Here is an 18,644-nt window from a genome sequence, read left to right on the forward strand (position 1 = left end):
TTTTTTTGAGATGGTGCCTTGCTCTGTCACCCAGGCCACAGTGCAGTGGTGCGATCACAGCTCACTGCAACCTTGGCCTCCCGAGTTCAAGCAATTCTTCTGCCTCAGCCTCCCGAGGAGCTGGGATTACAGGCACCTACCACCATGCCCTGCTAATTTTTGTATTTTTAGTGGAGACGGGCTTTCACCATGTTGGTCAGGCTGGTTTTGAACTCCTGACCTCAGGTGATCCACTCGCCTCAGCCTCCCAAGGTGCTGGGATTACAGGTGTGAGCCACTGTGCCTGGCTCAAGGCTTTCTTAACAATATATTATCTTTGTCTTTTAAGTTGACTCTTTATTGGAGAATTACCAGACTATCCTTGACTTTATTTTTCTTCTATGATCTTATTCATTGGCTTTAACTCTATTCTCCATTTAGAAAATTCCAAAGTAGTTTTTATGTAGTTCAAGCCCCTCTTCTGTATTTCTAGCTACCAACTAGACATGTCTAACCAGAGCATTTCCTTGTACCTTAATGTCCCACTGAGTGTAAAATTCGACTTGCTAACATTAAGAAAATTTGCTCTTCTTCTGGACTAACCTGTTTCTATGTGTGTTTCAATCCAAGTCCTGGCCTTGAAACTCAGATCAACTAGATGGGAACAAGTCTGGGTAAGGGGTTCCTGCGAACTAGGTGTGGCCAAGAAAAATAGTATTCATGGGTCCTTTAACAGGATGAAGAAGTTGAATCATAGTTTAAGAAGAGCCAGAGCTACAAACTGAGGGGCAAGGCAGAAGTAAAACAGGAGACCAAGTAGCCAGGTTAGTAACTAGGAACATTGAGGTGTGTGGGTTGAGTGGTTGAGGCAGTCATTCTGAACAGATGGAATGCACTGGTACCCATTTACTGGGCACATGATGATGCAGGCATGCCTGTTCAGTAAAGGCATGGTTAAGGCAATGGTCACTATATGGGCAGTAACCAGATCCCCATCCGTTGGTGGTCATTCCAGATTCTTCTCTCTCACTCCCTCACACTGTCTCTTACAAATCATCAGTGCCCATATGCTGCTGATTCTTTCTTCAAAAGATCAATTACATACCTTTCTTTCTTTATATTTCAACTGCTACATCCCAATTCAGGTCGAATATTAGTGTTGTCTGTTTTAACTTTTCTAACAGTTGACTCATATCAAACCTTTCTTCACTCCTCCAGTATTCTACCCACCAGTTAATCTTCCAACAATTCTGATCTATTGATTATTCTTTATAAAAATTCCTTCCCAGATCAGAAACTTTGTTATTCCTAATTAGCTACCTAGCAAATATAAAGTCCTAATCCCTGAGCTTGGTGAAGACTTCCTTATTATGGCCCAGATTTATGTATTCTACCTGCGCAGCAAAACAGATTGCTTATTATTCCTCAAATAAGCCTTGCATTTTTCTAATTTACACTTTTGGATAGTGTTCCTTCCTTTCTCTCTGTCTCCCTCTAGCAAAATCTGACAATCCTCAAGTGCCCTTTGAACCCCTCCAGCCCTTTGTTTATGTTACTAAATTAGCATTTACCACATACTTCATATTGTTTTTGTGATTAATTTATCTGCTACTCTGATTATATGATATTTGATAGTAGAGGCCCATTCTATAAATCTGTGTATCCATGACTCAGTAAACATATGCGTAAAGTGTTCAAAGTGTTGTGATACTTAATCGATATTTAGATCTCATAATGCTCTGTGAGGTACAAATGAGCCATTTGTTCTATCCACAGTCTTCTGCTAATACACAGCCATTTAAAATATCTTATTGATGCCATGCCAGCATTTATCCTTGTTATAACTACAGCAATGTCTTCTATTTCTTAATTCTTTCTTTGCTGTCATGTTTCACATTTGGGTTTTATTTGCCCTCAAGCTTCCTGTCCTTCCCATGGCTGCCCAAATAGCTGACTTCAGAAACCAGGGAATTACATAATTTACCCTGGCAGGGTACATGTATTTTGCAGATTTATTCAGTGGCAAGTAATCTCTACTTCTAAAACATTTTTTTCAAAAGGAGATTATCAACAGTACAGTAGTGAAACTATCTCTATTTTGCATGTTACTTTCTCAAAGTTTAGTCTATATGGTAAAATTATTAAGACAAATAAATATTAATTTACTCTAATGTAACCCAAATTGTAGTGAAGATATTAAACATTGAAAAAACTTTTTAAGGATGTAAGGAGAAAGTAAAAAGGGACTTTCTAGGATTCTCACATCTCTGTCCTTAAAATGTGGGCAATCATATATTGTCCTCTATAAATAGAGCAGTCATTCTAAATTTGTGTGAAGCTCAATTTAAATCATGCTGTTTATTGTCTCATGTAGGAAGCTTGGATTCAAAATGGCCTTCTGAGACTGTCATCAACTGCCTTGTATAATTAAAGAGAAAACTGTAAAAGTTAAAAAGGTGTTTAAAAATAAATGAAGTTACATTACGGGTGACTTTTTTGTTTGTTTTTCATTCTACTGTTCTTTTCATTTGGATAATTCTTTTTCTGATTCAATATTTAATAGTCGGATAATTTGCTGTATATTTTATTCATTTGTTCTTTCATTTCTCCCTGTACAGCTACTTTTATTACAGTTCTATGCCATGTGCATTGGGTTTTACTGCTCAGAGAAATGTACAAGGACACCGAGTGGGGCAGCATTGCTTAGCTTACTTTGATAGGTGCCCCTGCCCACACCCTGTTCTGAAAATGCAGAACCCAGCATTCTTCTGAAATTCTTTTCTTCTCTCCTTCAAAACAACTATTTATACACAAATACAATATTTGAATAATACAAGTTCAGTCTTGACTACTTCCTCCAGGCAGATTTTTCAAATCAGGAAATTACCAGCATTCTTTTTAACTGGTGGCACAGTTGAATGAGATTCAAGATGTTTAGAGGTCTTTAAAAAACTTGTGTCTTTCAAAAAACCTGCATGACGTATAAAGCTTTAAGACTAACAAGGATATTGATATGGTCCTCTCCCACCTTGCCCAACTAGTTATTATTATAGATTTCTACAAACTTGTTTTATTTACTCCATTAATTTTCTTTTGTTTTACATGGTCTTCCTGGCAAATATTTGAAGTTAAGAAAAAAAAGGATGAATAACCTACATTTGACTACCTTTTCCCCCTGAGCTAATGCATGACCACTTGCAAAGCCCCCTCCTTAATCCACAATAGTTGTGACATTTTGTTAATAAACCAGTTCAGTCCTCTACTAAAGGACACTGGCCATTTTCTTCTCATTGCTGTACCCATTACTTGCTAATTATTGCTGCTATTTCTTCAGATGATGCAGGCCACTCCTTGACTGCATGTCTGCTTTTGCTGGATACAGATCCTGCTTTGTCTGGATACCACCACTTTTACCATTCCTGCTTATCTGCTGCACACCACTTCTCCTTTTTTTTTTTTGAAATGGAGTCTTACTCTGTCGCCCAGGTTGGAGTACAGTGGCATGATCTTGACTCACTGCAACTTCTGCCCCCGCCTCCCAAGTAGCTGAGATTACAGGCATGTGCCACCATGCCCAGCTAATTTTTGTATTTTTAGTAGAGATAGGGTTTTGCCATGTTGGCCATGCTGGTCTCGAACTCCTGGCCTCAAGTGATCCGCCCACCTCTGCCTCTTGAAGTGCTGGGATAACAGATGTGAGCCACCTGCCTGGCCTAGTTCCCCATTCTTATGGGATCGGTTCCCTGTGGGGCCACAAAGGGGTCCTTTATAAAGTAGGAGGAGAATGCCTTTTTCTTTTGTTCTCTACTTTTTAGTGGGAAACTAGAGCAGTGTTGTTTGTACATCAGAGCATTTTGAGAAATACCTTGTACATTTTTCTCAGTCCTCCCACCACCATTGGACCTAGAAATGGATCATTAGGTACGGAGCTGGAAGAGAAGTCCAGGTCATAGACTCTATACTGTACTATGTTCAGAATTTACCCTGTGTCAAAACACAGAGAATTAATGGCTTGAATACTGGCTTTGAAGCTCTTCACAGAGCTCATTTTACTTATTCTCCTTGAAACAGTATAATTTTTAAAAATTAATTTAGTACTTTCAAACTTAGTGAAGATATGGGGGAGTGGACCTATCAGTTTTTCAAGTAAAAAGTGTTTTTCTGCCTCTTAGAAATAGCCAGCGTAAAACTGTCTGCCCTTTGGGGCAGCCCCACAAAAAAAAAAAAAAAAAAAAAAAAAAGAAATAGCCAGCGTAGATTATAATGAACACTATACTCCACTCTCCATTTCTGTTATCAGGAGAAAGTTTTGAAAATTATTATAAAATTGACTCAAACTGAAATACAGAATTTCAAGTGTTGTCTTCTTTTGATATGTAGGTAAAGGTGCAGTCTTTTGGTTTCATCTGTAAAATTTCATCTATATTTAATTTACATGATAAGACATTTTTATATAGCAACAAACAGTTAAACTTCAGCCTTGTCTTATGCAATTATAAACTAGTATTACTGGTATCTGAATAAAAACTAAATTGAGGAATATGATTTTTATTTTTCTAGTATAGTCTAGACGTTGGTAACTTTTGATGCTCAGTGTCGAAGGAAGTATGTACCTGCTTTACCATATCTTTTCTTTTTTTCTTGCAGTGAAATATTAACCCATTTGCATGTCCTAATTTGAATACCTTCTCTTATGTAGTAACTTCTCCACATCTGAATGTTTTTCCTTCATAAACCACCTATTGTGCTTGGTACTTATTTATTTCATACTGTGAGATTGCCAAATATGGTCAGAGATCATATTTATTATTTTATTTTTTTTCCATAGAAATTTGTATAGTGATAGATACACTGGTAACAGCAAGCAGCAACTGCAGTGTTAAGATAATTGAGTAAATGTATCCTGAAAGCAGTCCTGATGTAGGTACTTTATTATACCCATTTTATAGCTGGGGGAAAGAAATAGAGAAGTTAGATAATTTGTTTAAGTTAGCTACTAAGCTGAGAAATTAGAATAAGAAAACAGGCAGGCAGATTCTAGAATCCACACATTAAGCTAAATAGATGCAAAATAAATATTTAATACATTAACTGATATTTTAAAACAAACATTCCAGTCTTCACATTTCCAAATGAGAAGGCTGCAATTTACTTATTGTAATACAGTAAGTATTTTAGTTAGGAAAAGGTTAACTGTAAGATGACAATTGTAAAATAAGCCTCATAAAACTAACTGGAAGCAATTCCAAAGAACACTGCTTTGGAAACATTTTGAGTAATAGTAGGCTCACTAGAGTCACTTCCAAAGTGATAACTCTGAAAGGTAATACTCAGTTGAACTGCAGAATTAGTAACTAGTTTAATATCCCTTTTTCTCTACTGCTTGCTGGTAATGAACTGCAGTCTTTCTCTAAGTAATGCAGTCCACTAGCTTTCTAACTCCATGCCTGTATGTAATGGAAGCCAGCATCTAGGTACAGTACGGCAGATCTGGGGATTGATGGGTTCCTTATTTCATCTCTTACCTTTAAAGGCATTTAATATAAGGAATAAAGTAAATTCAGATCAACTCCAAATTTACTATTATAGCCTGTTTCCTCCTTACCCTTTCCAACTTCACCTTTCTGTCACTATCCACTGTGCATTTTAATCTACTGTCAACCTTGGGTCATGCCATCTTTTTACTCAAACAACTGTATATACTCTCTCCCACAACTCTGTCTACCCCAGTACAATAGAGTACTGTGATTGCAAACAGACTCTGGAACTAGTCTTTGTAGACCCAAAGCCTACCTCCACCACCTGCTAGCTATGTGACCACACTGTGTCTCAGTTTCCTCATTATAGGAATACTGATACTACCTCAAAGAATAGCTATGAGGATTAACAGAGTTAATACATGTAAAATGTTTGGAACAAGTATGTGTTATCTGTTGTTATCACCATCGTTTTCTTCCTCTTCTTTTTCTCCTTCCTGCTCATCATTGTCATCGTCATCGTCATCATCATCATCATCATCATCAACTGGTGAAATCCTATCCTTCTTTGAGGGCCCACTAACATTTCACAACTTCCCTGAGCTTTCTCATAGCCCAGCTGATAAGGCAGCATTGGGCCCCTCTTCTGTACTGCCACATTTTTCACTCTGCCATTCCAATCCTTAGCATACTGTATCTCATTAGTTGAACATGCATCTGTTCCTTGATTGTAAGTGCATTGAGGTCATATGTAAGGATGAAGGAAGGGCCAAGGCAGTTTGTACTATGTCTGAAATTATTTTGGATTATCACCCATATGGATACTATGGGAAATATTTTTAGTCACTCCTAATGTTAAAGGAACTGAACGAGTTTTCCTCCATTAAAACATTAAAATATTTTTCAAACTTCATTCAGAAGTTTACTAGAAAGAACATTTCTTTCATGATTTCTATGAAGAAAATGTCCATAGTTTACATTATTGTGTGTATTTCTAATATTTAATATAACATAAATACAGTGTAGTACTATATATATTTCAAAGAAAACATTTGAAAATTAGATAAATTCCTTTCAAACATTTGTAAAATGTTGACCTTTTTTCTAATGCAGACTGGCCTTCTCCCAATCAGTCTAAATTGATGAGGTAGTACTTGATTTGAAAAAAAGTTATAGTGTCCATCCCTAGCCCTTGCCATTAAAATGAGAGGAAATACAGGATGTATATTATTACTATCTTGTTTTTTGGGGAAAAAAAAAAAAAAAAAAAAAAAAAAAAAAAAAAAAAAAAATATTACTATCTTTTTTTTTGGGGAAAAAAAAAAAAAAAAAAAAAAAACCCCACAGAATAGAATAATCTGGATCCATTGTGACATGCAGATTAACAAATTAAACTGAATGCTAATGTGGTTTCAGAGGTTATTTTTAAGTAATTGTATTTCTTATAATAGTAACTATATACCATTTACCTTGCAAATTCCACTTTAATTAGCCTGTTTATATGTGATATTGTAAATATTTGCTTTACATACCAAAAATGCCCCACAAAATGTGCTTGTACTTAATAACTACCTAACAGATGTTTCCTTTCCTTAAAAATAAAACTTAAAAAATGCTTAAATACTAAATAATTCTAAATATACTCAGAGTCTTAACCAAACATATGCTATTGAAAACCTAAATACTATATATATTCTTCTTACCACATTTCTCAATGTGATGACATACTAAATCCAGGAAAAGAAGCGTATTTTTCCTTTTTCTAGAGTTTATTTCTGGATGGTTAACCAAGGATACACTAGAGCATGTTTATTCTAATGGACCATATTTCAAATAACAGTTGTGGCAAATGATTTTTTTTACTATTTCTAAGGTATCTTGATTTTATTGACAATATAAGATAATTAATTGGCATCTCTTTTTAATTATTTTTTAAACAGAACAGAGATTCCTTCTGCCATCAGATGTCTTTCTGCTTGACTGAACTGCACCTGTGGTCTTTGAAGAATACCTTACACATTGCGGGTAAATGAGCTCTGGATTAATTTCAATATTTTTCAAATATGTTACACCATTATAAATAAGTATTAGCAAAGGTTAGAGCCTGAATTCTCCAGCTGGAATTGCATTCTTTCTCTATTCTTAATGAAAAATTGGTTAATGGGAAATAATTCCTTTTAATTACTCTTACTAACTTAATATTTACAGCTTGAGTTAGGTTTTTATTTTTGAAAATTAATTTTATTGGCTTAATGTTTGATCCCTCTTATGATACACACATGTTCAATTTTTTTCTGGGATTGTTCATAATAACATATTCATAAATATGTACAGGATAGCTAATGGTAAAGGCATTTCTATTTGATTTAAAATAACATTTCAAACATATAGCTAAGATGTACAATTATTTTCATGTTCTTCACATTTTTTGGGGGGAGGATTATATGTGTGTTTTAATAATGCTTATTAACATAGGATATAATATATTTTATAGGAAATATCTTTTTAAAAATCTTTAATTATACAAAGTAACACTTGTATTTAGGAGGACAAAATTATTTATATTTCTTAAGCATCATTACAAAGAAAATGGCTTACCTTACAAAATACCATTTTTCCATATTAAATATAGAATTAAGCATAACTGTGATATTTTCATCAAGTTTATCTATTTAAAAATGTATAAAGATGAAATTTCAATTAAACTAAGTGGATTTAACATTCATTTGCTTCCTGTTAAAATTCTTCTAAAATGAAAATAAAGGAATAAAAATAAGGAAGGCATAAACCCTTTCGAGAGAGGGGACAACTGAAATTGGACAAATTTTGGAAGATGGGAGGCAAAGAGGAATTAGTAGAGCTGAAAAACCTGAATATAAATTGCCTGCAGAGGAGAGTTCCAATGACAGCCAATTTATGACTCAAAATTCTGGAAAGATACAGAAATTTGAGGAGCCAGATATTGTAGAAGATGGCATGTGTCATGAGACTGATGATAAAGATAAAGGGAGATGCAAGTTTGCAAAAGAAGTTGTGAGATACCTTTCATGCTGTGGAAATATTAAATTAAGGAGGCTCTAAAGTTGGGAACACCAGGGCCAGTGAAAGAAGACATGCTGAACTGGAAACAGGCATGAAATGGAAGGAAGCCTACATACTGATGGGTAAGGTCTTCTTAATCCCACTTTGTTCTGAGAATGTCATACCCATTTGTATACTTTCCAAGAAAGAAGGAGCTTGAGATAGTCCTCTCTGGAAGAACTGCATGACCCTAGAAAGAAGGCTTATATACATAGACGTTTGAGGGAGTCCTTTGGTGAAATGCTCCGGTTCTTGGCCAATCAGTGAAGCCCACCAGTTGGCAAGCTCTATTTGTGTACACAGGGCTTCCATTCAGCTTTTTAGTGCCTTACTTGTAAATACAGAGAACGAAGGATCACCAGATATTTGAGGAATATCTTCAACAGGAAAGAAAACAAAGTGAATAGATGAATGGATTTCTGAAGAAATAGAGATAATGTAGGAAGGGGGAAAAAAAGTACAACAGAGACCTAAGAAAACATACTAAATCCATGAAAAAAGAAACAAAAACAGAAGCTTCAGAAAATATTTGAAGGTATACAGATCTCTTGAAAAGTAAAAATGTGTTAAAAAAAATTCAAAACTCAAAAGTGTAAAAGAAATCTCCTCAGAAAATAGAAAAAAGAAATTTTACTGCTGGTGGAAATCTTTAATTGAAATATTTTCTTCTCTAATCATAATTGCCCATTTTTCATCTTATTCCCTTATTCTCATATACCTAGGTTTTATGCTTCTTTGAGACCGTTAATCTTTTAATCCCTTGATATTCTCCTAGTCCATTGGGCCTTCTTAATTTATCTTCCTACCCAGCTTGGACCCCATGGTTGGAAGTCTGAGCTGTTCCATCTTGATCCCCTTTTACCCCTTATCTTCTGTTCATGCCCAACAAACTCCTTTCCTGCCCTTCCATCAGTCCTAAAGTTTTCCATCCCTGTTTCTTCTATTCTGAGGCAGTGAATGGTTTTAGAGAAGAATCACACAGTGGTGCACGGTAGCCCCATGGAAATAGTCTTTAACCCCAACTGCATTTTTGCAGGGCCTCTCTATTGGGACATTCTTCTGTTTAACCTTTTATGAATCCTACTTCTTTAGGACTCAGCTTTATTAAGTCACTTAGAGAAGGCTTTCCTCTTATCTGTACTAAATTAGTAACCCTATTAATGTGCTTTCATTGTGCTTGATGTTTATTTTTAAAATGTTTGATATAATCACAAACTTACAGAAAAATTGCCAATACAGAGAATCTTTTTTTCTTGTACCATTTGAGAGTAAGTTGTAGCCTGTTGCTTGATCACCTCCAAATATATTCGTGTATATGTCCTACAAAAAGAATTTTGTCCTGCATTACTGTATAGCCATCGATATCAGGAAATTAACAATGATGTACTTCAGTCTAAATGGACCAGTCCACCAGTTGTCCCACCTTTGTTCTTTTTTTGGAAAAGGATTTTGTTCACAGTAACACATTGTATTATTACCATGTTTCTTTAGTGTCCTTCATTCTTGTCATCCTTCATCCCTTTTCTTTTTTTAGGTTTTATTACCTTAACATTTTTGAAGGTACTAGGCCAGTTTTTGTGTAGGATGTTCCTAAGTTAGGTTATATTGAAATTTCCTCACAATTAGATTCAGGTTATGCATTTTTGATGGAAATATCTCACAAATGATGCTGTATTCTCAATGCATCCTATCAGGTGCTGCATAATTTCAGTTTGTCCCTTTCCTGATGATACTCATGATTACCTGATTAAGGCAGTGTCTGCTAGGCTTCTCCACTGCAAAGTTAATTTCTTCTTTGTTATTACTAAGTATTTCGTAGGGAAGTACCTTGAAATTATGTAAATATCCCATTCCTCATCACACTTTAAATATCTTATATATTATCAATTATCAATAGATTTAAAAAGCCTTTTACTGAAGTATAGCGTATGTACTGAAAAGTGTAGACATCATAAGATTATGTTGTGAACTATCAGAATGAGAAAACACCCATAAAATCACCACCCAGGACAACAAACAAAATATCAGTATCCAAGAAGTTCTACTCATGATTTTTCCTAGTCAATCCTTATTAGATATATTCAGTCTAGAGACATGAACTGCATTCTTTAAAACTGTATGCCTCTACTAATGACATGATGAATAAAATAGAGCTTCAACTAGTACACACAATTGACTATTTTGAAAGACTATATTAGAAAAGTTAATTGTAGCAGTAATACTTTTTTTTGGTTTTATCATTCAATTTGAGAAAGTTTAGGGCAGTCAGTCACTAGGGGGCAGCCTGTACTGCTTTCACCTCTTTACAAACAGTTATATACTCCTTATCCTTACGTTAGTAACTGAGAATTATTTTGCATGGAAGAAAACAAATGTTCCTTCAATGAAAGAAATACTTTTTTATTCATAGATATGAAGAAAATGGACAAAATTATTTTATTCTTTTGTATTTAAATTGCAATACATTCTTGATTAAATGAATCCTGACATCTGGGAAGCCTAGCTTTGCTTCTTAGGTAGCCTCAGCAAAGTGTCTGAATTTGAGCAGGTTTAGAAGGGGCTTTCCCAGTTTAAACAAGTTTTAGATAATAATTTATCCAAAGCTTCCTCTAATCTTCCCTTTCTTTTCTGCAGATTTCTCCCAAATGCCATAGGATAGAAACTAGACTCTTGAGCTAAATTGGAGAAAAGAAAACCACAGCTCAGAATCCAACAGGGCATTTTCTTCCATGCACTGATTTCATTTGGCATTGCTTAGTGGCAGTTCCTTTCGGTAGCGCCCTGTGAAAAATATCAGAGGAAGTGTGAAATAGAAAACTTGGTTTTTCTTGATTTCAGTTCTTTACTAATCTTTTTCTCATGCCATTCTAGTTTTGTATAAATCTTTTCTCATTAGATTGATAAACTTTACAGTTTCTGCATATCCCTAGAGTATATGAACTTATCTCCAGATGCTTTTGAGCCATTTTATTTCTGGTAACATAAGGAGACTGTTTTCTGCTTTTCTCCCTACCCTTCCCCCAGTATAGTATGGCTTGGCTTTTTATTCTCTGGGTCTTTTAAACCACAATTTAATGTTATTTCTTCCTTTCTATAGATAGAGACATTGGGATCTACCAGTATTATGACAAGAAAGATCCACCAGGTAAAGTACCTATTCTGTGCAATTAATTTTTATTAACTAAATATTCTAAACCATGAAGTACTGACCAGTAAAAACCTTCTTCTTATGAGCTTTAGATAAATTCTAGAATTTTAAAAAAAGTCCCTTCAGTTCTTTAGAAAAATGCTGAGGTTGATATTGATCTGTTCTATATTAAATAAAGTAATATCGAGAAAATGCTGTAGAAGGACATGAAAATTTTCATCTTACTCTTGATCAGACTGATAACAGGGCAGTCTATTCACGTGTATTTATCAGTATCCCAGTAGAGGGCATTGTTAATGCATAGGTCCTACTGATGCTGGCCTCCTGGATCCTCACCTAATATCTGAAATAGGCATTTCTGAGTGAATGATCAATTTTCCTTATCTGATTAATCCTGTTAATCCCTGAAGTTTTATGATGGGCCAAAAGGTCTTTCTAGCTAAAGTTACTTCCTGTTTTGGTCTCTGTTGAAGTGGGCTGTGTGAGCATCCTGTGTGCTTAGCTTAGTGGTTAATAGGCTGACTTCACGGTTCTGATGACAGACTGAAGCAGCTTCTGTTCTGGGCTCCATTGCACTTTCCTATCTGATGAGAGTGGAAGCTTAGGATATTGGTCCACCTGTTGTGCCCTTTCACTGCAGATATAGGAAATATCTCTATGAAATGAAAACATCCAAATTATGGCATGTTTTTCAACTGTTCTTTTAGAACCTTAGCATAATTTATTAATTTCAGTAATACATGTAATGTTAATATATGTGTACATATTAAAATACAAAGCATTATAATAAAAATAAATTCTGCTTTTGTTTTTTCTTTCTATCCTTTCTGCTTCAATATCTGCGACAGAGCATGGTAACTTAGAAGAAAAGCAGAAGCTGGCAGAGTGTAAGCCTACTTTATATTTTTTTGGAACTATAAAACTGAAAAGTTCAGTATTATAAAATATTCATCTGGAACAAATAGGAAACATTATTCCCTCCAAATTTCTTATAATTACAAATTCTCATTGCTTAGGAATATAAACATATGCCTAACAATTGTATTTGTCAGGCCTTTACAAAATGTACGTTTATGTAAAGATAAACTTCCTTAATGAACTATGTGTTATTTAGTATGTTTAAGATAATTGTACCAAACTTAAACACTTAATTATTAATACATGGCCAACATTGTTAACATTTCTTACCCATTTTTAAGAAAATAGTATTTGTAATATCAGTATTAGCATTTTATTCACTCTAGTCTTCTCTGATCTCCAGTATATAAGTGTATATAAGTATATTATGGCTACAAGGTAATATGGTTTTAATGACTTAAAATTAAACATACATTAAGATTTTTATGGAGTATAGCTAGAGCTGAAAATCCCATTTGTTCTCTTGTGTGGTGTTTTGTTTTTTTTTTTTTTTTGAGAGGGAGTTTCGCTCTTGTTGCCCAGGCTGGAGTGCAATGGCGCAATCTTGGCTCACTGCAACCTCTGCTTCACAGGTTCAAGTGATTCTCCTGCTGGGATTACAGTAGCTGGGATTACAGACGTGCCACCACGCCCAGCTAATTTTGTATTGTTAGTAGTGGCAGGGTTTCTCCATTTTGATCAGGCTGGTCTCAAACTCCTGACCTCAGGTGATCTGCCCGCCTCCGCCTCCTAAAGTGCTGGGATTACAGGTGTGAGCCACCGCTCCTGGCTTTTTTCTTGTTTTTTAAATGATTGAACTGACATTTAATTTTGAAAACTACTGTGTTAGTAGCTGCAACACAGATTTAAAAATTTGCACTTATATTCTACACATCAAAATTGTTTATAGACCAAATTCATTTGCTGAAATAAGATATATAGCAATTCTACTCTCAAATTTAAGCATCTGTGTGTACTATATATATGTATATGCACATACAACACATACATATGCACAAATATACTTATAACTGTTATTTAGAATTATTAATGAGGAGAATCCAAAGATGAATTCATTTTTCTGATGAAATAGATATGAGTTTAACATTTTAAAATTATTTTAAACAGAACTATTTTTAATTTATTTTAGGCTAACATGACTCTACTAAATAATTTTATCTTTCAATTAAATTTATTTAAAACAAAACAAAGTCTTACCATTATGGTATATACTTTAAAGAAAGCTGTTCTTAATTAAAAAGAGCACTGTTAGGGCCTTATTTGTTAAAACTTGGATTTCCCTCAGATTTTTCCATAGTTTTAAAATGTTGTGCTTTGATGCTTAACTTCATATATTTTTATGTAAATTTTTATTTTTAATTTTTTTCATATTTACATTTCTTTGCTCATTATATTCATTTACTCATGGTAATTTTTTTAGGTCTGAGTACAGGCTACTTGGAGAATTTGGAATTTCTTTTGGATTGAACATTTAATTATTTACATGAAAAAGTTACTTTCTTGGTAAAGAGTACATCATTTACAATGAATTACTAGATTCACAAGCCTAGCAAACTTTTCCAGGGATTCTCCAAGCCTTGTTGGTTGTCATCGTAAAATTATGATTAGGGAGATTGTTTTGTGGTAAAAATCCTGTTTCTATGACAAAGCCTTTCAAAAGGCTGTCATTTGATGATGGAAATGAAGCCTACTTCCTCTCAATTATAGAGGTGTTTTATTTTAATCTTCCTAAGGCACACTGCTAAGCAGAATTTCCTTTTTAAAAAATCTTGTTTAACTAACTGTAGTACATGTTTTATTTGCCAGCACGAGATTATCCTTGGACGCTCAAAAACAGACGCCCAGAAAAACTCCGAGACTCACTCAAAGAGTTGGAGGTATCTTTCAAAAAGTTTCAAAAATGGCAACAAACAAATCTGTTTTTAAAACATCTTTCAACAGCTTTAATTTTCATAAAGGATCAACTCTCATGGTGATGATAGCTTTGCTTTTGTCCAGTGATGAGTTCCAAAACAGTTGCGTCTTTGTGTGGCATGTTGATCTTTTTTTGCTTGCAAGTCAGAGGCAGTTTAACTGATAATCATAATGTGTATAGCCAACTGCACTCTCTCTTTTTCTGTTGTACTTCAGGAGCTGATGCAAAACAGTCAGTGTGTGCTGAGCAAATGGAAGAACAAATATGTCTGTCAGGTAAAATGGTTTGACAAGCCTTTGCAGTGTTTAACCAATGGAGCTGAAAACTATGTAGTAATTGGTATTCTTGTGTTATGATAGGTAATGGACAAAAACTTTTTTTAGCAGTGGATATTTCATAGTTTGAATTCTAGTCATTCTAGAGCTAACATTAGACAGATTGACATAGGACAACAGGCTCATTAATCAGTATTAATTAGTATAGTTGTATAGTTGTACTGACATATGATAAACACTAATAAAAATCTTTTCATATTGTATTTTTGTTTGAAGTGGTCTCAATGTTGTAGTAGATGTTTGCTGGCATAGATTTAATTTTATATATATGTATTATGTTTTAAGATCTGGGATACATGTGCATAATGTACAGGTTTGTTACATAGGTATGCATGTGCCATGGTAACATGTGCATAATGTACAGGTTTGTTACATAGGTATGCATGGTGGTTTGCTGCACCCATCAACCATTGACATTAGGTATTTCTTCTAATGCTATCCCTCTTGTAAACCCCCCCCACCTCCTGATAGGCCTTGGTGTGTGATATTCCCCTACCTGTGTCCATGTGTTCTCATTGTTGAACTCCAATTTATGAGTGAGAACATGTGGTGGTTGGTTTTCTGTTCTTGTGTTAGTTTGCCAAGAATGATGGTTTCCACCTTCATCCCTGTCCCTGCAAAGACATGAACTCATCTTTTTTTTATGGCTGCATAGTATTCCATGGTGTATATGTACCACATTTTCTTTACTCAGTCTATCATTGATGGTCATTAGGGTTTGTTCCAAGTCTTTGCTATTGTGAACAGTGCTGCAATAAACATATGTGTGCACATGTCTTTATACTAGAATGATTTATAATCCTTTGGGTATATACCCAGTAATGGAATTGCTGGGTCAAATGGTATTTTTGGTTCTAGATCCTTGAGGAATCACCACAGTGTCTTCCACAATGGTTGAACTAATTTACACTCCTACCAACAGTGTAAAAGTGTTCCTGTTTCTCCACATCCTCTCCAGCATCTGTTGTTTCCTGACTTTTTAATGATCACCATTCTAACTGGTGTGAGATGGTATCTCATTGTGGTTTTGGTTTGCGTTTCTCTAATGACCAGTGATGATGAGCTTTCAGCTTTTTTCATATGTTTATTGCCCTCATAAATGTCTTATTTTGAGAAGTGTCTGTACATATCCTTTGCTCACTTTTTGATGTTGTTGTTTGTTTTTTGTAAGTTTGTTTTAAGTTCTTTGTAGATTTTGGATGTTAGCCCTTTGTCAGATGGATAGATTGCAAAATTTTTCTCCCATTTTGTAGGTTGCCTGTTCATTCCAATGGTAGTTTTTTCTGCTGTGCAGAAGCCCTTTAGTTTAATTAGGTCCCATTGGTCAATTTTGGCTTTTGTTGCCATTGCTTTTGGTGTTGTAGTCATGAAGTCTTTGCCCATGCCTATATCCTGAATGGTATTGTCTAGGTTTTCTTCTAGGGTTTTTATGGTTTTAGGTCTTATGTTTAAGTCTTTAATCCATCTTGAGTTAATTTTTGTATAAGGTGTAAGGAAGGGGTCCAGTTTCAGTTTTCTGCATATGGCTAGCCAGTTTTCCCAGCACTGTTTATTTCTTCATTGCTTGTTTTTGTCAGGTTTGCCAAAGATCAGATGGTTGTAGATGTATGGTGTTTTTCTTAGGCCTCTTTTCTGTTCCCTTGGTCTATAGGTCTGTTTTGGTACCAGTACCATGCTGTTTTGGTTACTGTAGCTTTGTAGTATAGTTTGAAGTCAGGTAGCATGATACCTCCAGCTTTGTTCTTTTTCCTTAGGATTGTCTTGGCTATATGGGCTCTTTTTTAGTTCCATATGAAATTTAAGGTAGTTTTTTCTAATTCTATGGAGAAAGTCAAAGGTAGCATGCTGAGGAAAGCACTGAATCTATAAATTACTTTGGGTAGTATGGTCATTTTCACGATATTGATTCTTCCTATCCATGAGCATGGATATGTTTTTTCATTCATTTGTGTCTTCTCTTATTTCCTTGAGCAGTGGTTTGTAGTTCTCCTTGAAGAGGTCCTTCACATCCCTTGTAAGTTATATTCTTAGGTATTTTATTCTCTTTGTAGCAATTGTGAATGGGAGTTCACTCATGATTTGGCTCTTTGTTTCTCTATAATTGGTGTATAGGAATGCTTGTGATTTTTGCACATTGATTTTGTATCCTCATTGTTTGCTTCAGTTGCATGTCAGCTTAAGGAGATTTTGGGCTGAGACAGTGGGGTCTTCTAAATATACAATCATGTCATCTGCAAACAGACAATTTGACTTCCTCTCTTCCTAATTGGATACCCTTTATTTCTTTCTCTTGCCTGATTACCCTGCCCAGAACTTTCAATACTATGTTGAATAGGAGTGGTGAGAGTGCACATCCTTGTCTTGTGCCAGGTTTCAAGGGGAATGCTTCCAGCTTTTGCCCAGTTAGTATGATCTTGGCTGTGGGTTTGTCATAAATAGCTCTTACTATTTTGAGATATGTTCAATCAGTATCTAGCTTATTTAGCATTTTTAGCATGGCGGCGTGTTGAATTTTATTAAGACCTTTTCTGCATCTATTAAGATGATCATGTGGTTTTTGTCACTGGTTCTGTTTATATGATGGATTACATTTATTGATTTGTGTATGTTGAACCAGCCTTGCATCCCAGGGATGAAGCTGACTTGATCATGTTAGATAAGCTTTTTGATGTGCTGCTGGATTTTTTTTGGCCAGTATTTTATTGAGCTCTGCTCTGGTCTTAGTTATTTCTTGTTGTCTCCTAGCTTTTGAATTTGTTTGCTTTGCTTCTCTACTTTCTTTAATTGTGATGTTAGGATGTCGATTTTGGATCTTTCCTACTTTCTCCTGTGGGCATTTAGTGCTATAAATTTCCCTCTAACTGCTCCTTTAGCTGTATCCAAGAATCTGATACATTGTCTTTGTTCTCATTGGTTTCGAAGAAGTTGTTTATTTCTGTCTTAAACTTGTTATTTACGCAGTGTTCATTCATAAGCAGGTTGTTCAGTTTCTATGTAGTTGTGCAATTTTGAGAGTTTCTTAATTTTGAGTTCTTATTCGATTGGCACTGTGGTCTGAGAGAATGTTTGTTACGATTTATGTTCTTTTGCATTTGCTGAGGAGTGTTTTACTTCCAATTATGTGGTCAATTTTAGAATAAGTTTGATGTGGTGTCGAGAAGAATGTACATTATGTTGATTTGAGGTGGAAAGTTTTCTAGATGTCTTTTAGGTCTGCTTGTGATTCTTTTGTGTCATCATTCTTGTTTGTAGTTTAGGCCCATGGTTCTATTCATAAAGCTACAACATCAAATTTGTAGTAAGTGTAAACAGATCTTAATCTACCATTTGAATACATACTATCATTTTAGTGGATTCTAGTTTTTCCTCATTTTTTGTCTAGTCTGTGTTTGCTCATGGAGGCAACTATTTAGTTACCTTCTCAACTGGCATACATTTTTATTTTTCAGAGGTCGTTTACAAGGGTGAGTTAGCATTTTTAGAATCATAATACTTATATTTGCCTTAGGATATTATTAAAAAGGATGGAAAATTATAGCTTATTTTTATAATTCAATCATACTTTGAAACTGGAATACAAAATATGCTCCAGAAAGTTTCAAACTTAGTACAACTCAAATTTGTGGTTTTTAATGTCATTACTCATGTTAAAAATAGGCTCAGAATTGCCTGGGCACGGTGGATCACGCCTGAAATCCCAGCACTTCGGGATGCTGAGGCAGGTAGATCACAAGATCAGGAGTTGGAGACCAGTCTGGCCAACACGGTGAAAACCTGTCTCTACTTAAAAA

At 34.9% G+C, this 18,644-nt stretch overlaps 1 protein-coding gene across 12 annotated transcripts in view; it reads left to right on the forward strand.

Moving 5' to 3' along the window:
• The window catches only part of LOC108299718 (WD repeat containing planar cell polarity effector), a 510,874-nt gene that overhangs the window by 86,205 nt on the left and 406,025 nt on the right, over positions 1-18,644 (forward strand). For 6 of the 12 annotated variants that reach the window (XR_005199011.1, XR_005199010.1, XM_017522162.2 and 3 more), the window contains exons 2-6: positions 7,397-7,481; positions 11,635-11,682; positions 12,534-12,572; positions 14,410-14,480; positions 14,734-14,793. Coding sequence is in view for 10 of the 12 variants with exons in the window: in XM_017522162.2 (XP_017377651.1) it covers positions 7,397-7,481; positions 11,635-11,682; positions 12,534-12,572; positions 14,410-14,480; positions 14,734-14,793 (303 nt within the window). In the remaining 2 variants the exon portion in view is untranslated. Of the gene's footprint in view, positions 1-7,396; positions 7,482-11,634; positions 11,683-12,533; positions 12,573-14,409; positions 14,481-14,733; positions 14,794-18,644 lie in introns of those variants that run through there. The other 6 variants (XM_037736188.1, XM_037736190.1, XM_037736186.1 and 3 more) reach the window with 5 other exon arrangements.

Source organism: Cebus imitator, unplaced genomic scaffold (genome assembly GCF_001604975.1).
Source record: "Cebus imitator isolate Cc_AM_T3 unplaced genomic scaffold, Cebus_imitator-1.0 Scaffold23, whole genome shotgun sequence".
In the NCBI taxonomy this organism is placed as follows: Eukaryota; Metazoa; Chordata; class Mammalia; order Primates; family Cebidae; genus Cebus; species Cebus imitator.